Genomic DNA, 17,669 nt, shown 5'->3' on the forward strand with positions numbered 1-17,669 from the left:
GTTGTCTCATATTTCGCCTGTAATATTGCACACAGTTTTCCTGTTTTAATTAGTAGTATATCGTTAAAAATTTAGACACAGCACATGTGTAGTACACGAGTCGATTTTTAAGAATACACTCGAAGTCTTAACAGAAAAAACTGTTTCAATCGGATCCGTTTCGTCGTAGGCGAAAAAAGGCACTTTCGCGTGTTGCCCTGGAAAAAAAGCGCCAAGTTCTGTAGCTCGTGCAGTTCACACGAGTGTTTTATTCCCTACTCGTATTCTGATAAATCCCACCTCTGTACTGTGATTGGTTAGGAATCCACTGCCTAGGGAGAAAACCTACTATGGGGTGAACATGAGCCAATCAGAACGAAGAAGGTGTGTCGTGTCGGAAAAGGAGTGTGGGAAATGATATCGCGCCATCGAAGTTGTCAAGGTGTTTATTCACAAAGCTACAGTGGATATTGGGCATGAAGATGTAACCTAAATGGTGTGTAAGAGTCAAAAACAAGCGCTGCTGTGAGAGGTTTGTGTTTTATAGTATTATATACAGTGTATGTACACTAATGCTATAGGGTATTATATACAGTGTATGTACACTAATGCTATAGGGTATTATATACCCATAGGGGCTAATGATATAGTGTATTATATACCCATAGGGGCTAATGCTATAGTGTATTATATACCCATAGGGGCTAATGCTATAGTGTATTATATACCCATAGGGGCTAATGCTATAGTGTATTATATACCCATAGGGGCTAATGCTATAGGGTATTATATACCCATAGGGGCTAATGCTATAGTGTATTATATACCCATAGGGGCTAATGCTATAGTGTATTATATACCCATAGGGGCTAATGCTATAGTGTATTATATACCCATAGGGGCTAATGCTATAGTGTATTATATACCCATAGGGGCTAATGCTATAGGGTATTATATACCCATATGGGCTAATGCTATAGGGTATTATATACCCATAGGGGCTAATGCTATAGTGTATTATATACCCATATGGGCTAATGCTATAGTGTATTATATACCCATAGGGGCTAATGCTATAGGGTATTATATACCCATAGGGGCTAATGCTATAGGGTATTATATACCCATAGGGGCTAATGCTATAGGGTATTATATACCCATAGGGGCTAATGCTATAGTGTATTATATACCCATATGGGCTAATGCTATAGTGTATTATATACCCATAGGGGCTAATGCTATAGGGTATTATATACCCATAGGGGCTAATGCTATAGGGTATTATATACCCATAGGGGCTAATGCTATAGGGTATTATATACCCATAGGGGCTAATGCTATAGGGTATTATATACCCATAGGGGCTAATGCTATAGGGTATTATATACCCATAGGGGCTAATGCTATAGTGTATTATATACCCATAGGGGCTAATGCTATAGTGTATTATATACCCATAGGGGCTAATGCTATAGGGTATTATATACCCATATGGGCTGATGCTATAGTGTATTATATACCCATATGGGCTGATGCTATAGTGTATTATTATACCCTCATGGGTTGATGCTATAGTGTATTATATACCCTTATGGGCATATCATTTTCACTCTTTTTTCACTCTCACTCTCTTTCTCTTTCTCTCTCTCTTTATCTTGTTGTCAGATCAGTAAAATACCAGGTGTGCAGATGGAGGGAGTTGCAGTAGGTGTGGGGAGTCCGGTCAGAAAACACCGTTTATCTCTAAAGTTCCTTCAAAGGAAAGAAACCAAGCGTGCACTTGACTTCACCGAGCCTCAGGCTGAGGAACCCGACACTGCAGAACCAGCAGACACCACAAGGTGGGAGAACTCGTAACACTGCTGTCAGCTTGTGTCTATTTAAAAAAAAAAAAAAAGTGTAAAACCCCTCCGTGAAATTATGACTCTGTTGTCTCAGTCCTGTATTTCTACATTATTCATATTGCCATATAAGTTCATGATGAGGAAAAGTTCATCTCTTCTTTCATCACCACTTCAAGCAGCTTTTTAGTCCTTTAGACTTAGTTTACACTGGTCTGGTTTTCTGTTACCGGCAAATATTACACATTGTAAAATAATTCTTAGGTTTTGTGCTGTCTTAGAACATCTAATGAGACATGCTTATTTTAGAGTGATGTAGTGACTGAAGAAGAAGAAACATACATTTTACTTATAGGCTTGAACCCCAATTTTCTGAAGCCACTACTGTCCTGATATCAACCTGACATGGGTGTTTTATCAGAAGACAACCAATGACTAGTCTCCACTTCACGTGTCATGCTCATAAACCGTTGGCTGAAGGTCTGATGCATATGGCACACAAAACTAGATACACTTCAGGAGTTTTGAAGTCCTCATATGGGGGTTTGATTCTACAGGATTTCCAGGAGACGTGTATGTCAGGTTTTTTAACAATCCTCTTGGAAACAAACCTGTCATGATGCTCTATTTTTCTCATCTAAAAAGGAATGCATCCTGTTTACTTGGCTTTTAAGATGGTCAGCTAAACTCTGGATTTCCCAAATGATGTGACCAGTATAGACTGGAGCTCTTTAATGAACAGTCTGTGGTTGCACATCAGCTTGTTTTAGTATAGACATTGTTTTATTTTCACATCCCTCAACGTGATGCTGAACAAAACGAAATGTGAAATGTTAATCGGTCCTTAACCGATAAAACTGCTATGGAGTCCAGACCTTCTGCTACAGAAATGCTACCGAAATGCTACAGTGCTTGTCTAAACACAACCAATACTGCATGGTATAGATTATGCAAAACCCATGAGCCAGCTCCAAATTCTGTAGTATCACTGCAAAAGCATAAACAAAACATGTTAATGGACAGGAGAAAATACCCTTATTACCTCAAACTTACAGTCAAGGACGTTTGTTTACAAAAACTCTTTACAATCCAGGATTGAGCTGATTGTTGACTTGAGTGTAGTGAGTCTAGCATTGGAGGATCATGGAGGACACGTTACCATGTAGTCTGTTAAAAATGCATCTTATGCAGTGTGATCAGTAATAATGTTGAAAGACTGCTGAAATCATGCAAACAATGGAGAACTAGAATGATTTTTTCCCCCTCTGTAGTTGTGATCAGGAAGTGCCATTGCCTTGTGCCTCATCTGGTTCCTGTGAAAAAAGAGAGAGCTTTGTACCTTTTGTTGGCCTTAACAATCTGGGAAACACCTGCTACCTTAACAGCATCCTTCAGGTATGTACCATTTAAAATGTTAGGTGTGTTACGTAGGCTTTTAAAAGACATTTCTTTCCTATTCAGATTCAAACCACAGTTGGTTGAGGTTTTCCCGTCACACGTCATTTGGAAATTCACTTCTTGATCTTGGAAATTTGCAAGTACAATGTGAATGAAAATCAGTATAAAGGCAAGCAAGGGAGTACTGTAACACACAAAAATTGGGGATGACCTGTAACAGAATACATTATGGCACACATGGCTCTTGACATTAAGTGTTGTCATGTCATGTCGTGATTATTTACTTTTCAAAATAAAACAGTCATTGAAGCTCAGATGTCTTAAGGTTTAACATGTGCATTGTGGGGTGCTTTTTTGCATACCACAATAATGGGGTGGTTATAAGAGTTTCTGTAGCCTTCATGACATCACCAACCAGCCTGGCCATTATTAGTCGACCTCTCTCGTCGACAGTGGGCTGGATTAGATAAAATGCGTGAATGAGTACAGTAGGTGTTTCTAGTATAGTGCCCAGTGAGTGTATGTACAAAGTACATCAACTTGCACAACATTCATGTAGATGAAAACAAAAGTAAATCTAGACCTGCCGTGCCTCATTCCTGCACTCTGTTTACAAGGTTTTTTTTATGATGGCAGGGAAATGCCACTGACTATCATTGTGATCTGACACACCCTCCAACCTTTTCTAGCATTTACATAGTTTAATTTTTAACACTAATCTCTAACACTGCTGTTAGAGATTTATGAACATTACATTACTAATTGCTTAGTAGACATCTTTAGTACCATGAAAACTTTTGCATATGAAACCAAGTTGTTCAAAAAAATAAAAACTTGACTTCCATATTGTATTATAATGCAGTATATAATTGCATGTCATCACTAATTACTCTCTTTAACATTACAGGTATTGTACTATTGCCCCGGTTTTAAAGATGCTGTTAAGACGTTATATCGGATGTCCAAGTTAAAGGACAAACAGAAAGACGATGATGCCAAAAGTGAAAAGGTCTGTTTGTATTTCACTATAAGTTGCTATTCAGTCAAATAAATTGTGGAGTCCTTCTCACAGAGTAAATAAGGCTGTTGGGATGTAGTCATTTGCCGAATATTAGCTTGTATAAAATTTGAGGATGTTTATATAATCAAAGTACTATATTAATATTACTACATCATTTTCTTATTGAATGTGAATAAGGAAAAGGTCAACGTTTTGTAGTATTGTTTAATGGAAAATATAATGTGAAAAAATAAAGCATGTACTCTGTTGATTGTAAAGTTCCTGATAAAGTATTTATCTATTAGCGCGGTCAGTGACTTGTTCATATTGCTCTGTATAGCGGCATCTACTAAAATGCCGTGATCGTAAATGTGTAAAAAAAAAATTTTTGCCACCGTTACTAAAATCTATTTTCTTCATCCTGAGCAGGGAGACTCGTGTGAAGACTCTATACCTGTTCACATGGAATTACTGCACAGCTTCCAGAGTTTAATATCTTCAGTGGAGCAGCTGCAGTCGAGTTTCCTGTTTAACCCAGACAAATATAACGAAGGAGAGCTGGCCACGCCCCCACGCAGAATACTCAATACTCTCAGGTACCACTGAAACATTTAAAGTGCTGGGTGATGTGATGATTATAATAAATATTATGTTATTACATCCTGATTAGACTTTTGAGTTTCATTCATTTTGTGATGATCAAAACCACAATAAAGACAAATCGGGGCAGTTGTAGCTTGTCACGTGGTCACCATATAAAGTACACCATGAAATCATATTCAGTTAGTGTTATGGCCACAGAATGAATGTATTTTTATTGATCCACACTAATACTCTTGTTCACTTTGTACACATACAGACAGTTGAATCCTATGTATGAGGGCTATCTGCAGCATGATGCTCAGGAGGTACTGCAGTGCATCCTTGCATATATACAGGAGGCCTGTGACACCATTAAGAAAGAACTGAAATCCAACCCAGATGAAAAACCAGGAGAAAGCGAGCAGATCACGAGAGGGGAAACAGATGGGTTGATGCTTACTCAAGAGGAAGAGGAGAACTCTGATGGACTGAATGGGAAGAGGAAGAGTGACACAGAAGTGGGCAATGCCAAGAAGAAGCCCAAGTCACAGAGCAAACCCAAGAAAAGCGACGAGGAAAGCAGACCTTTTACCCGCTCAAAGAGAAAATCCAACAGTGATGTGGCTGGAAACTCAGCGAGTGACCAGACAGAGGTGGTACAGAAGGGCAAGGAGGAGAAAGAGGGAGGAAGCAACACGGAGGAAGAGAAAAACGAAGGAACCGCAAAGGACACAAATAAAAGGAAGAAGAGGGCAAAACTGAACTGGTTGAAACCTTCAGGGAAGCAGCCCAGTATTTTCTCCAAATTCCGCAGCATGGGTCGAATCAGCTCTTCTGTGGGAGACAGAGGAGACAGCAAGGACCAGGACACAAGTAGCAGTGAGCAGCCCCAGGACAAAACCACTCCCAAAAGTGAGAAGACCATACAAAATCAAACCGCACCAAAAACAGAAGGTAACTTCACTATCAACAGCCTGGTGGAGAACTTGATGACTCAGAGTATTTTGTGTCAGAAGTTAAATGCTAATCTAATGACAGGTAGCTGCTGTGTCATTTAAAGTAGTAACTAATCTCTAATGGGAAGCAGTTGATTCTTAAGATTTAAAAAGAAGTACATTTCATAAAGCTTTAAAAATGTACAATTCATTCAGAGCTTTATGAACTTAGCTCAACTTTACACTACACCATTTTTCAGAAGCAGAGGTCCAGGGCTTGGATATGCTGAAGCAGCTTTTCCAAGGTCAGCTGGTGCTGAGGACACGCTGCCTGGAGTGCGAGTGTTACACTGAAAGGAGAGAGGACTTTCAAGACATAAGTGTACCAGTGCAAGAGGATGAGACCAGCTGCTCAGAGGCCAGTTCAGAGAGTGAGTGCAGCCAGATAAATGTGAGATAGTGGAGATAATCAAAATTTTGGTCAAAATTAAAAGGATTGTTGATTCAGAATAAGGCCTTATCGAAACCAAAACATCTATTATGGTCTTTCAGTTGTGTGTTTATAAGCCAAACAAAAGACTACATATAGCCGAGCATTTAAATCTTAATTTTCTTTTGCAGGTCAGTTTGAATCTATGCTCAATGTCTGCTTTGCTGTTCTCAGTTTCCCCAGATCCTAAGCCAGATCAGAAGACTCTGAGGTGGGCTATCTCTCAGTTTGCGTCAGTGGAGCGGATTGTTGGACAGGATAAATATTTCTGTGAGACCTGTCATCACTACACTGAGGCAGAGAGGAGTCTTCTGTTTGACAAGACGCCTGATGTTGTCACCATTCACCTCAAGTGTTTTGCAGCCAGTGGCTCAGAGTAAGTTTTTTAAAATTGCATCATTATTATTTGTGCTGCACGATTAATCATATCGCGATATCAAGCCTGTGCGATTATATGATGCTAATATATATCCGCTATTAAAAATAAATAGACCAGTGAGTTTCAGTTTAGGCAGTGGCACGTGTGATGCGTAAGGTCCACACGTCCAGCGCGGAACGGGTGAAGATGGATGCCGAGCAGACGGACACTGAACTGGTGGCCAGAAAAAATGCTACCTCTGTTATATGTAGTGTTAATTTCGTCAGACCAGACGAGACGAAATATGTTCAACAACCTTTTTTTTCTAAGACTAAGACCAGACGTTGACAAGACTGCACCACTGTCCAAAAACGCTGACTAAGACTAAATTAACATGCATTATTGTTGACGAAAAAAGACGAGACGAAAATGTTTTTTATAAAATAAAAACTAAGATAAAATCTCTCTTCATTTTCGTCTACAATTGTCTCTGCTTTTTTCATCAGCTGTTACGCCTTTAAAATATTCAGAACGAGTTCGTGACTTTGCGCTGTTGTTCGTTACAGGTCTCATACGCCTGTGGCTGCAACACGAAACTGCTGAACAATTGTATTGCTTCCACTAAAGAAAGTAGTGCGCTCGTCTCTACGGTTAGAATCCTGTGTCCATGGCAAAGATGTGTGTTATAGTTAGCAGCGGTCTGTTATCAAGAAATAAAATAGTTTGAGTTGAAAAAATTCATCCACGCGCCGCTCAAAAAAATAAATAAAATAAAAAATCCTGAGCGCAAGTCCACCGTCTAGGCTTTTTGTGTTAAATGATGTTTCCTGTCGCTGCGCAGGCGCTTTTATTGTACATGTACAGTTTGTCACGATGACCCGTCTTTGCATTATGATTAAAAGCAGTATCAGTAAAGTAAAAAATGTGATGTACAATCAAGTTCGAGTTTATGTACTGTTTAAACGAGTGTTCTCAACTTCTCACTGATACTTTTGTGATTCGCGGAGTTTTGACAAGTTTTATAGCCTTGATATTGTTTCTTATTCAAAATTGGTGACAGAAAAACTCTTTAAGCCCAACCTGAAACCTCTTCCCCATCACATCATAATCAGGCTTAAAAGCAAATGTATATGTAAGGGAATCAAGTTTAATAATTACATGTAATATTGCTCCAAATATCAATAATGCTGTGTGCAATACCATGTATAACTTGCATTAAGTTGGTAATTTACTTTATATATACACACACACACATACTGTACACCTACAATTTTGATCTTAGGCTTTTCATTAATCAGCATTAATGTGTTATTTTATATTTTAATTTGAAAACGTTTTGCATTTGTTTGTTGTTGTTGCTAGTTTGAGTTTAGAAATACAAATTTCAGCATTATCAGTAATCTGTGTGTGCATTTTCCTTGAGAACCAAGCAAGTTGACTCATGATACCTTTTGTTTATTATATCGCAATATTGACCTCAATAATTGCAATATGACATTTTCCCTAAATCGTGCAGCCCTAATTTATTATTATTATTAATTCATTCTAACTAATTTATTAAGTCAAGGTGGATTTGATATGCCGTTCAGGAAGGGGGAAGTCATGGCCTAATGGTTCGAGAGTTTGACTCCTAACCCTAAGGAGTCTCGGGCCGGCAATACCACGACTGAGGTGCCCTTGAGCAAGGCACCAAACCCCCCCAACTGCTCCCCGGGCATCGCAGCATAAATGGCTGCCCACTGCTCCGGGTGTGTGTGTGTTCACTGTGTGTGTGTGTGTGTGTTCACGTGTGTTCACGGTGTGTGTGTGTGTGTACACGGTGTGTGTGTGTGTGTGTACACGGTGTGTGTGTGTGTACACGGTGTGTGTGTGTACACGGTGTGTGTGTGTACACGGTGTGTGTGTGTACACGGTGTGTGTGTGTACACGGTGTGTGTGTGTGTACACGGTGTGTGTGTGTGTGTGTGTGTGTGTATACACAGTGTGTGTGTGTGTGTGTGTGTGTACACAGTGTGTGTGTGTGTGTGTACACGGTGTGTGTGTGTGTGTACACGGTGTGTGTGTGTGTGTACACGGTGTGTGTGTGTGTGTACACGGTGTGTGTGTGTGTGTACACGGTGTGTGTGTGTGTACACGGTGTGTGTGTGTGTGTACACGGTGTGTGTGTGTGTGTACACGGTGTGTGTGTGTGTGTACACGGTGTGTGTGTGTGTACACGGTGTGTGTGTGTGTACACGGTGTGTGTGTGTGTGTGTGTACACGGTGTGTGTGTGTGTACACGGTGTGTGTGTGTGTACACGGTGTGTGTGTGTGTACACGGTGTGTGTGTGTGTGTGTGTGTACACGGTGTGTGTGTGTGTGTGTGTGTACACGGTGTGTGTGTGTTCATGGTGTGTGTGTTCACTGTGTGAGTGTGTGTGTGTTCACAGTGTGTGTGTGCACTTTGGATGGGTTAAATGCAGAGAACAAATTCTGAGTATGGGTCACTGTACTTAGCCGTATGTCACGTCACTTCCGTTCATTTATTCCACACCACTTGTTTTTCTGTAATCAGTTGAGTTGGGTGTTGATTCATTCTCTATAGCAGCAGCTCTGGCTGTAGTGGCAGCTGTTATAGGAAGATGAACAAATTTGGGATGGTGATGCATTACCCCAACTTACACGTCTGTACATAACTGCAAGACAATCAACAAACTCACCATGTTTTATTTCTTAAATAGCTAATTACATCCTCTTTGTAGTGCATCCTATAAAAATGTAGATGTAGTTTTCAATTGAACTATTTACTTCCTTTTTTTTGGACAGGATGGACCCCTATGCAGGACTGTCAAAGGTGAACACGCCTCTCCTTACTCCCCTTAAACTCTCCTTGGAGGAGTGGAGCACACGGCCCTCCTCGCCGCACGAGCAGCACCATTACAGGCTCTTCGCTGTGGTCATGCACAGCGGAGTGACCATCAACAGCGGCCATTACACCACCTACGTCCACATGATGGACCTCCATCGCACAAAGCTTGAGCTTCAGCCTCAGGAGGAGAGCACGGAAGAGAAAGACGGAGAGACGAAACCACTAAAAAAGGAAGTGGTTTCTTTACCTGACTATGATGATGGTGAGGTGTCCTTCAATGTAAGCTCCAAAATGAAGAATACGACCAACGGAACGAATCTGTCTAGCAAAGCTGGAGGAAAGAGGTCTACAGAAGGCGTCAGTCTACTGGGAGGTCAGAGAAGCATCTCGAGCTACGAGATCAGTGCCAGTAAGCAGACCGCTTCAGAGAAACCTGCTAACATGGCTGCTTATGCCAGTTCTCCTGTGCCGATAGGTGTGCTGAAAAAGGAGAGAGATGAAGTAGGAGATGGTGTGAAAGAAGAGAGTCAGGTGAGCTTGAACATTGCTTTACAGAACCTTCTGGAATACGAAGGGAAGTGGGTGCTGTTCGATGACTCAGAGGTGAGGCTGTTTGAGGAAGAAGAGTTCCTACATGCATGCTCTCCTGTGACCTGTTCCACCTCCACACCTTACCTTCTCTTCTACAAGAAGGTCTCCGGGGAAATGAACTGAAGGACAACTGGATCATATCTAATGTCCAGAAAGAACTCACCTGTCATGGTTGCTGAAGACCAGGTTAGGGTTGAAAGGAATACTCCAGGGAATATGCGGAGCATGCGTCATTACCTCAGACGAGAATTTCTTCATAGTCACCGTAGTGACAATGCTGGACAAGTCATTCACACATTTATGTGCCATCATTCCTAGTGTCCAGTCTCGTTATATTCTTGTCTGTGGTAATCGCCCATGTGCTTCAAAATTCTTGAGCATTCCTTAAACAGCTGATATTCATTTTGTGTGTGTGTGTGTATATGTGTATATTCCATACTGTCCCGAACATTCTGCTTCTTTCCTAGATACATTCCCTCTCCAGAACTTGACACGAGAGCACCTACTTTTCAAAGGCCCTTACAAAATGCACCTTGGCACTAACAGTGGCCCATAACAAGTCGGGAAAATTGCTCATGCACTGTTTTGTTGTTGTTTTTTTAATATTTAGATTTTTGTAAGGATACTATTGTGATTTTTTTTTTAAAATTTATTCTTGATGTACAGCTTCATATTTGGAGGATATATGTTCCATTTAGGGTGTAAATATACCACAGTAAAGTGTTAAGTCTCAGAGTGACAGTTTTCTATTTAAGCTAGAAAAGATGAAAGCCAGCTCTGAGCTGAGATGATCCAGTCGCGCGCACACATGAGTATAGATGAAAGTTCAGTTCTTGTTCATATTGTCTATAGGGAACAGCACGAATAGAAAAACCATATTTTTGTAGATTTTATCCTATTGTACCTCATTCCAGTGAAAACTGCCATCTCCGTGTTGTGAGATCAAGGACTTGTTCTTCACAGCTAGCTCTACTCACTGGGTCATTTCTGAAACAAGCTACATTTTGAGTCAGAAGTGAGAGTAGATCTAAAATGTTAGGGATGTGTAAATAGTTCCAGAACAGAGGAGCTGCACGATGAAATAAGCCCCTCATCTCCAACACCGAGCTAAAGCCATTACCTATAAGCAATAACTACAGACTTTATTTTTTCTTATCGAGACGTCATCTGTGCCTACAGAAATCTCTGTTAGATTAAATTCGGGGTAAAATGCTTTGTGTAAATTTCTTTTACATCTGTGCGTTTTTGTAGATTCTCTTGTACACCCATTAAACACCAGCGTATTAAAAGTCAACTAGTGCTCTTATTTCAGTCACCCAATCCATTTGACATTGTGCATTAAAATATTTATTTAGTAAAATATTCAAGGTAAACAAAAGCTACATAAAATTATTCAAATGTTTAAAACATTTCAATAACTTCAAACAAATGTAACAAAAAAAATGGAAAAAAAAAAAATCCATGATAAATAATGGTACGTTTTGTTTTTTTGCTTGCTTTTCGTTTGGATTAAATAGTAAACTTTCAAAGTCGTACCATTTGTGATAAAACGTTTGAGGACATGATAATAAAAAAAAGTGCACACAATATATTAGAGTTTTGACACAGGCTGAAAGAGTGTAACAGGTCATCTCTGTAAACCCATACAAAAGTGGAATGACACTACCATAACACTTACTTTAGCGTTCTCCTTTCTGGCAAACACTGATTTTTTTTTTTCTCCCCCCCAAGAACAGTTGAATATTTACAAGCAAATAAATAAAATGCCGTTCTTTTAATGGTCTCGTCTTCCTCACATCTCAAGCTTACGGAGGCTCATTCTGCTAAAGGAGTCTCTGTAGGGGCAAAAAGATAAATGTTGCAGATTAGGACAAATCTGTTCAGTACAGTCTCGATGATGAAGACTTGCATTAATAAATATTGCTTTCCATTTATTCAATTTCCGCCTAAATTACAAGAAATACAAAAGTTTATTTGGATGCTCTACCTTGTCAAGCTGTCCGTTTGCTGCTTGGCAAATTGGCAAAATAAAGACGGATAAGAAATGCAGCATATATGTTAATGACTTATTAGATCAGGTCAAAACTTGAATGACTAACTAGTGGTGTGTGTGTGTGTGGCAGTTGGATGACCAACAGTGACAAAAATTGAGTTTTTTCTGCCTATAAAATAACTTCCTTGCCTTGGCTTGTTGTGTAAGGAGTAGGGTTGCAAAATTCCAGGAATGTTCAAGGCTGGAAACTTTCCATGGGAATTAACGGGAATATATTGTAATTAACTGGGAATTAAAAAAAAATTAAGTTAAATTTGTACCCTTCATTCCTCGGTCACTTGCACACAGCACAATGCTTACTGGAGGGCCATTGAGGCCAAACCCCCTGCATTTAACTAGTTGCTTATTAGCATGAATATTAATAGAATATTGGCTATTCATTAGTACTTATTAAGCACATATTAATGCCTTATTCTGCATTACCTTATTCTACATTCTTAATTGTACCCAATACCTAAACTTAATAACTACCTTCTTAATAAGCAGTAAATTAGGAGTGTTATCACATGCACAGATCATTTGATGCCCCTCCCCCACACACACTTGTGAAAAAATGCTTCATTTTACATTTTGATTGGGAAGTTCTACTTACAATTAAATCAGTCAAGATGTCATTTTTTAAATTTGTATTACCTGCTCATGACCAAACAAAATGTTTATTTATGTTTGTATATGATATAGTTTATATAAATTTCCCTATATTTCCAAATAATTCCCATAAAGTTTCCAATTTGGAATATTTCCAAAATTCCCCAGATTAAGTTTCCGGAAATTTACCGGAAACCTTCCGCCCCTTTGCAACCCTGGTAAGGAGGCAGTTTAACAAATCCAGTTAAAGGTCTAAAGATATATAAACTCAAACATTTCCTCAAACAGTGAATTTCACGATTCGTTTAATTCCTTGGAATGCTTGGGGTCCTAGTGAAACTGGACATAAGCCAAATCGATATAAATTAGTCTGATATTGACTGTCAAAATGTCAGCCATGCTCATGTGTGATTATATCCTTATTAAAGAATAGTGCTTATGGACTTTGTACAGACAACAGTATTGAAACTATTAAAATCATTACATGACCTCCAAAGACGATAAGAAGAAATGTAGCCAACAGAACTGATTTAACCAGTAATGATCTGAGGCTCATGTAAACGCTGCCAGTTCATTTTGAACTCATTTCCCGTTGGAAATGTAGAATTCTCTAAAAATTTGTCTTGAATGCAGTGAAATGCAATTTGGTCTTTACTTCTGGAGTGAACTGTAGAATTCATAAATTTAAAACTAATTTTAGTTCTGCAGTGTACCGAACTATATACAATAGAAAATGTAGCCCTATGAAAGCTTATTTTTTCCCCCAAGCTACCACATGCTATAGTTTGACTAGCACCGACTTTTCCATGACACACTATCGGATTAAGTGTCCACACCTTTTCCTATCCGATTCCTCAGCTGTGATTAACACACAAATAGTAAAAAAAAAAATTATATTCCAATTTTGCCACAGTTTGATGCAGAGATTTGCATTTTCGTTTATTTGCATTTTCATATTTTACTTCTGGTAAGGTGCTCTAGGTAATGGCATCTGCCAAATCTCCTGAATTATATAAAGCCCTTCTCTCTAAAACAATCTAACATGACACTTTTCTTCAACAAGTCTTAAACATTCCCAGGTTCGGGTCTCTAACCTGTGAGAGTTGACCTGGAGCACAGGTTTGTAGAGCTGCGGGATCTTCCTGTTAATGAGCGGCTGAAGAGCCTCCTTCAGCCTGTGGTAATTCCTCTCTAGCTCCCGCTGATATTCCTTTTGGTCAGGACCTATCAAACTCTTATTTTTGCGGAGGGCGTCTTCGCACCTAATGACGAACAGGCAGAACCGATGGTGTTCGGTTACGTTACACAAGAAAGAAACAAAAACATTAAAGGTGCCCTGCCACACGTATTTCATTACTTTTGTGGTAATGTCTGAAGTTTACCATGGACTCTAACATTTTTGTGGAAAAAAATGGCTTGGTTACCTTGTTTCAAGCCATTCTAGTGTGGTATAGAAAGCCTGCAGGAAGACTCAGCTCGATTTGCGCCAGTTCTCATTAATATCCAATGAGCTATATCTTGCTTGGCTCCGATTGGCTAACCGCTAGGATATGAGCGCATGACTATTCATTCACCCAGCGCAACAAGTAGTCTAGGATAGAGGAACTTTGTTTACAATCACCTGGAATTGCGGCAGAATGGCTTCTAAAGGGTTTATTGATGTTCAGCCATCCTTGCTGTATAGGAAACTCGCTGAGCTACACGAATCTATGGTCTCAAGTGGGAGAGCTCATGAATAGTAATGAGCTCCATCATTTCTACGTCACTCTGAGCAGCTTTTCTAACTCACCTGATTTCTCTGCTTATTTCTTTTCAGTGGCTAGAACAGACCAGGGAGGTAGCAGCTCATTTTCACATTCCCAACACAACACAAACACATATGGACCTAACACGTATCAAAAAATACAAGTAAAAACGGTTTAGTGTGGAAGGGCACCTTTAATAGGTGCATTTCACCTCTGGATTGTGTAGACAATAACATAACATTTGATGAATATTAGAGATGTAGCCTTTATACCGTTTGGTGAAGTCTTTAAAGCAGAGTCTCAGCTTGTTGTGGTGTCTGTAGAGTTTTGGATCACTTGGAATTTCAGACAGGAAGACTTGAGCGACTTCAAGTGGACCCTGGGGAAAATATAAATAAAGTCAGTACATTATAGATCTTACGTTATGTGGGATGCTTGACTTGATACCAAAATTAGTTAACGATAAAGGGGATTATTTTCCAACAATAAAATGTTGTTAAATTCTTCTTATGCCACAGCATGATGTTTGACATGATGCCACCTTGTCTGCCATGCTGGGTATTTTTTTTTATTTCCAATTGTGCACATGAGTGAAGTGTAATCTACAGTGTTCAAGCAATCTTTCACCACACGTTCAAAAGTCCAGAGCTAGATCTGCTTCAATAAACCTAACCCCCAATCCCTAACCTAGACAACGCCGTACAAAACAAAACACCACGTGAGTTTCCTCTACCCCTGGACCTTTGGGTCAGCTCCAACCTGGCGCTAGTTCAGGTCAAACTTGACCGCATGGACTTTGTACTCTGCAGTGATTGGCACTTGCACTGTAGTATTTGTAATCATCATCTTTTACAGTGTTATGATTAATGGAGGATAAAGTTTATATAGAGTCATAATACAGATTATGTAGAGCTTAGTTAACAAAAACAGTTTTAACTGGATGATACCATGCTGATCTGAGTGTAGATCATCACCTGGTTGACTGTGGTACCCACAGACCCCTGCAGCACCATCTGTAACATCTTGGCATCAGCTGGATCCTGGTGAGTGGCGAAGGCCAGTTCCTGCGTCTTCTTCTGCATGTCCTCAATGGCCACCTCAATAGGCATGGAGATGATCTGAGCACAACGGGGATAAAAAGAAACGAGACACGAGCCTCTGGGTGACAGGGTTCGACAGGGCAAACATCCTCGGTCGCACAATCACTATTGGACAAAAAGTTGGATCGCTAAGCCGTGAGAACTAAATCCACTTCTTGCTCTTTCACGGCTTTTCGAACAGCTAAAATAGCAGAGCTGTACTCGGGTCCTACCTCCTCCTTGTGAATGATGTTGATGCGGGTTTTGATGTAGGGAAAGGCATGGCTGGTGGTGAGAATGGTCTTGCGCTTGTACTGCTCGTGCAGGTCTCCGTGTGCGCGGCCATCTAACGTAAACGGCGTGCAGTAAACGAAACGGCGCAAGTTGTAGTTCTTGTCGAAATACGTGATGCGGTCCTTCATCTCGTATGTGTCGAAGTACGGCTCCACATAAGTGATCTGAATGAATGCCTGTAACGTCCGCAATTTGGTTTGAGTATGTAAATATACTGTACAGTGCAGTCTGGAATTATTGATAACCTTCACAAAATTGTGTATGCGATAAATAAAACACAAAATGTTGCAACAAAAATGAATTCTAATTAGAAACGGGTTTTTAAATAATAATAATAATAATAATAATAATAACTACTCATGAGAAATATATGTACCAAAAATATTGATAATTAATTTGCCCATTTTTAATAAAGATAAAGGATATTATATACACCATATTATATAAATGCACATGCACACACACACACAAGCATATGGTTAAAATGCAAAAGTCTCTGGCTGAAAACATTTTGAACTTTTAACAATTGTATAAATTCCACAACAGTAAATGGTTTAAAGAGGCAAAAGTCAAGGCTCTGTGTAATGGATGAAATCTAGCCGTGTTGTAGCACACTTACGTAAATGTTATCAGGAGAGGGATACACACAAGCTTTAGGGATATGCAAACTCCTGCACTCGACTGTAGAATAACACCACCGTTTCCTCATAAAGCTGATGATACACAACACACACGTACCTTATTTGGATCCAGTTTACATTTGTCCACTGGATTCGAGTCCTTAATGACTTCTACTTGATCCTCCCCAAATCTCTCCCCGTAGAAACCCTAAACATGACAACAAAGTCTAATGAAACTTCAGTGGAACACAGGGCCACTGAAAACCTTTTTAAATAGTGACCTCAATGAAAAGATTCTGGGCGTTTAGGAACAACTGTCTTTAGATTTGAATGAAAAATAAGTGCACAGTCCTGACAATGATAGCTAGCTTTCTTATTTAGACATTAAAATTGATTTTAGGTGTTAGACATCAAAAAGGAAAAACAGAACATGGGATGTTTTAACGTTTAACGATGTTTCTAAGACTCATAGTGTGTAAGGAGGTCCACGAGTGCAGAATACAATGACAGGACTGAGCTTGTACTGTATCCTGTGTACCCTGTGTCCTGTAAATAGTTCCTAGCAAATGTCTGGGTTTGTCAAGTTACTCTGGCTAAAGTTTTACACCAAATGCATAACAGACTTCACACAACTGGATGCATGGAACATTCATTAGCATTCTTTCTATACTAAGGTTATATTGAGTGAATCCTGAGACATCTAGAGATCTACCAGCTCCAGACAGACTCTGCGATACTAAAGAGGAGATGTGAACTCCATGTGATCTTTTGCATTAATACAACATTTGTTTGACTGTATTTTTAACATAATCACACCCTCCAGTGTCACCCATATGAGGACGGGTTCCCCTTTGAGTCTGGTTCCGCTCAAGGTTTCTTCCTTTACCGTCTATAGCCCTAAGCCCTATTCGGACGGGATTAGTTTTACGTGGGGACGTGGAGTAATACAATTTTACCTCAGGACGTCTGTAATATTAATTGGCCAATTCGCACAGGACAAGACATCTCAGTAAAACTAGCAGAAGTGGGAGGGGTAACTCGCTTTACGCACCACAGTAACCTCCTTGTCGTTATGAGCGTACGACGTTGCTTCCTGTTTCAAGCGCCTCCATGCTTGCAAAACGCGCCAAATTTTAGTATAGAAATGACGGAATTTTACCGTACATATTTACAGCGGGTAGATCCGGACGGGATTAGTATTACCTGATGTAATTTTTCCGGACCTTTTTACAGAAGGTAAAAGTCGCCGTAATCTTTACTGACATTGT

The 17,669-nt window shown here is 39.7% G+C and overlaps 2 protein-coding genes across 29 annotated transcripts in view; one reads left to right on the forward strand and one right to left on the reverse strand.

Moving 5' to 3' along the window:
• Positions 1-348: 348 nt before the first annotated feature.
• Positions 349-11,316, forward strand: usp1 (ubiquitin specific peptidase 1). Of its 4 annotated transcripts, XR_003440735.2 has the most exons (10): positions 349-475; positions 1,645-1,820; positions 3,092-3,215; positions 4,126-4,227; positions 4,648-4,814; positions 5,078-5,754; positions 5,996-6,166; positions 6,400-6,601; positions 9,389-10,208; positions 10,490-11,316. XR_003440735.2 is itself a non-coding variant. In XM_027147373.2 (9 exons), exons 1-9 carry the CDS (start codon positions 473-475, stop codon positions 10,143-10,145), a joined length of 2,379 nt encoding a protein of 792 aa, XP_027003174.1. In that variant the 5' UTR covers positions 349-472; the 3' UTR covers positions 10,146-11,316. The 4 variants fall into 4 exon arrangements, 3 of the variants coding, with proteins under 3 accessions (XP_027003174.1, XP_027003175.1, XP_027003176.1); XM_027147373.2 differs by having other exon boundaries at positions 9,389-11,316; XM_027147374.2 differs by having other exon boundaries at positions 353-511; positions 9,389-11,316.
• A 30-nt stretch (positions 11,317-11,346) lies between these two features.
• dock7 (dedicator of cytokinesis 7) overlaps positions 11,347-17,669 on the reverse strand; it is a 68,671-nt gene continuing 62,348 nt past the window's right edge. For 23 of the 25 annotated variants that reach the window (XM_047813102.1, XM_047813101.1, XM_047813100.1 and 20 more), the window contains 6 exons: positions 16,520-16,609; positions 15,721-15,957; positions 15,383-15,526; positions 14,681-14,787; positions 13,758-13,925; positions 11,347-11,857 (listed from right to left, as the gene is read on the reverse strand). In XM_047813102.1, coding sequence (XP_047669058.1) covers positions 11,815-11,857; positions 13,758-13,925; positions 14,681-14,787; positions 15,383-15,526; positions 15,721-15,957; positions 16,520-16,609 — 789 coding nt within the window. In that variant the 3' untranslated portion in view covers positions 11,347-11,814. Of the gene's footprint in view, positions 11,858-12,009; positions 12,030-13,757; positions 13,926-14,452; positions 14,549-14,680; positions 14,788-15,382; positions 15,527-15,720; positions 15,958-16,519; positions 16,610-17,669 lie in introns of those variants that run through there. The other 2 variants (XM_047813094.1, XR_007140505.1) reach the window with 2 other exon arrangements.

This window comes from Tachysurus fulvidraco, chromosome 5 (genome assembly GCF_022655615.1).
Source record: "Tachysurus fulvidraco isolate hzauxx_2018 chromosome 5, HZAU_PFXX_2.0, whole genome shotgun sequence".
In the NCBI taxonomy this organism is placed as follows: Eukaryota; Metazoa; Chordata; class Actinopteri; order Siluriformes; family Bagridae; genus Tachysurus; species Tachysurus fulvidraco.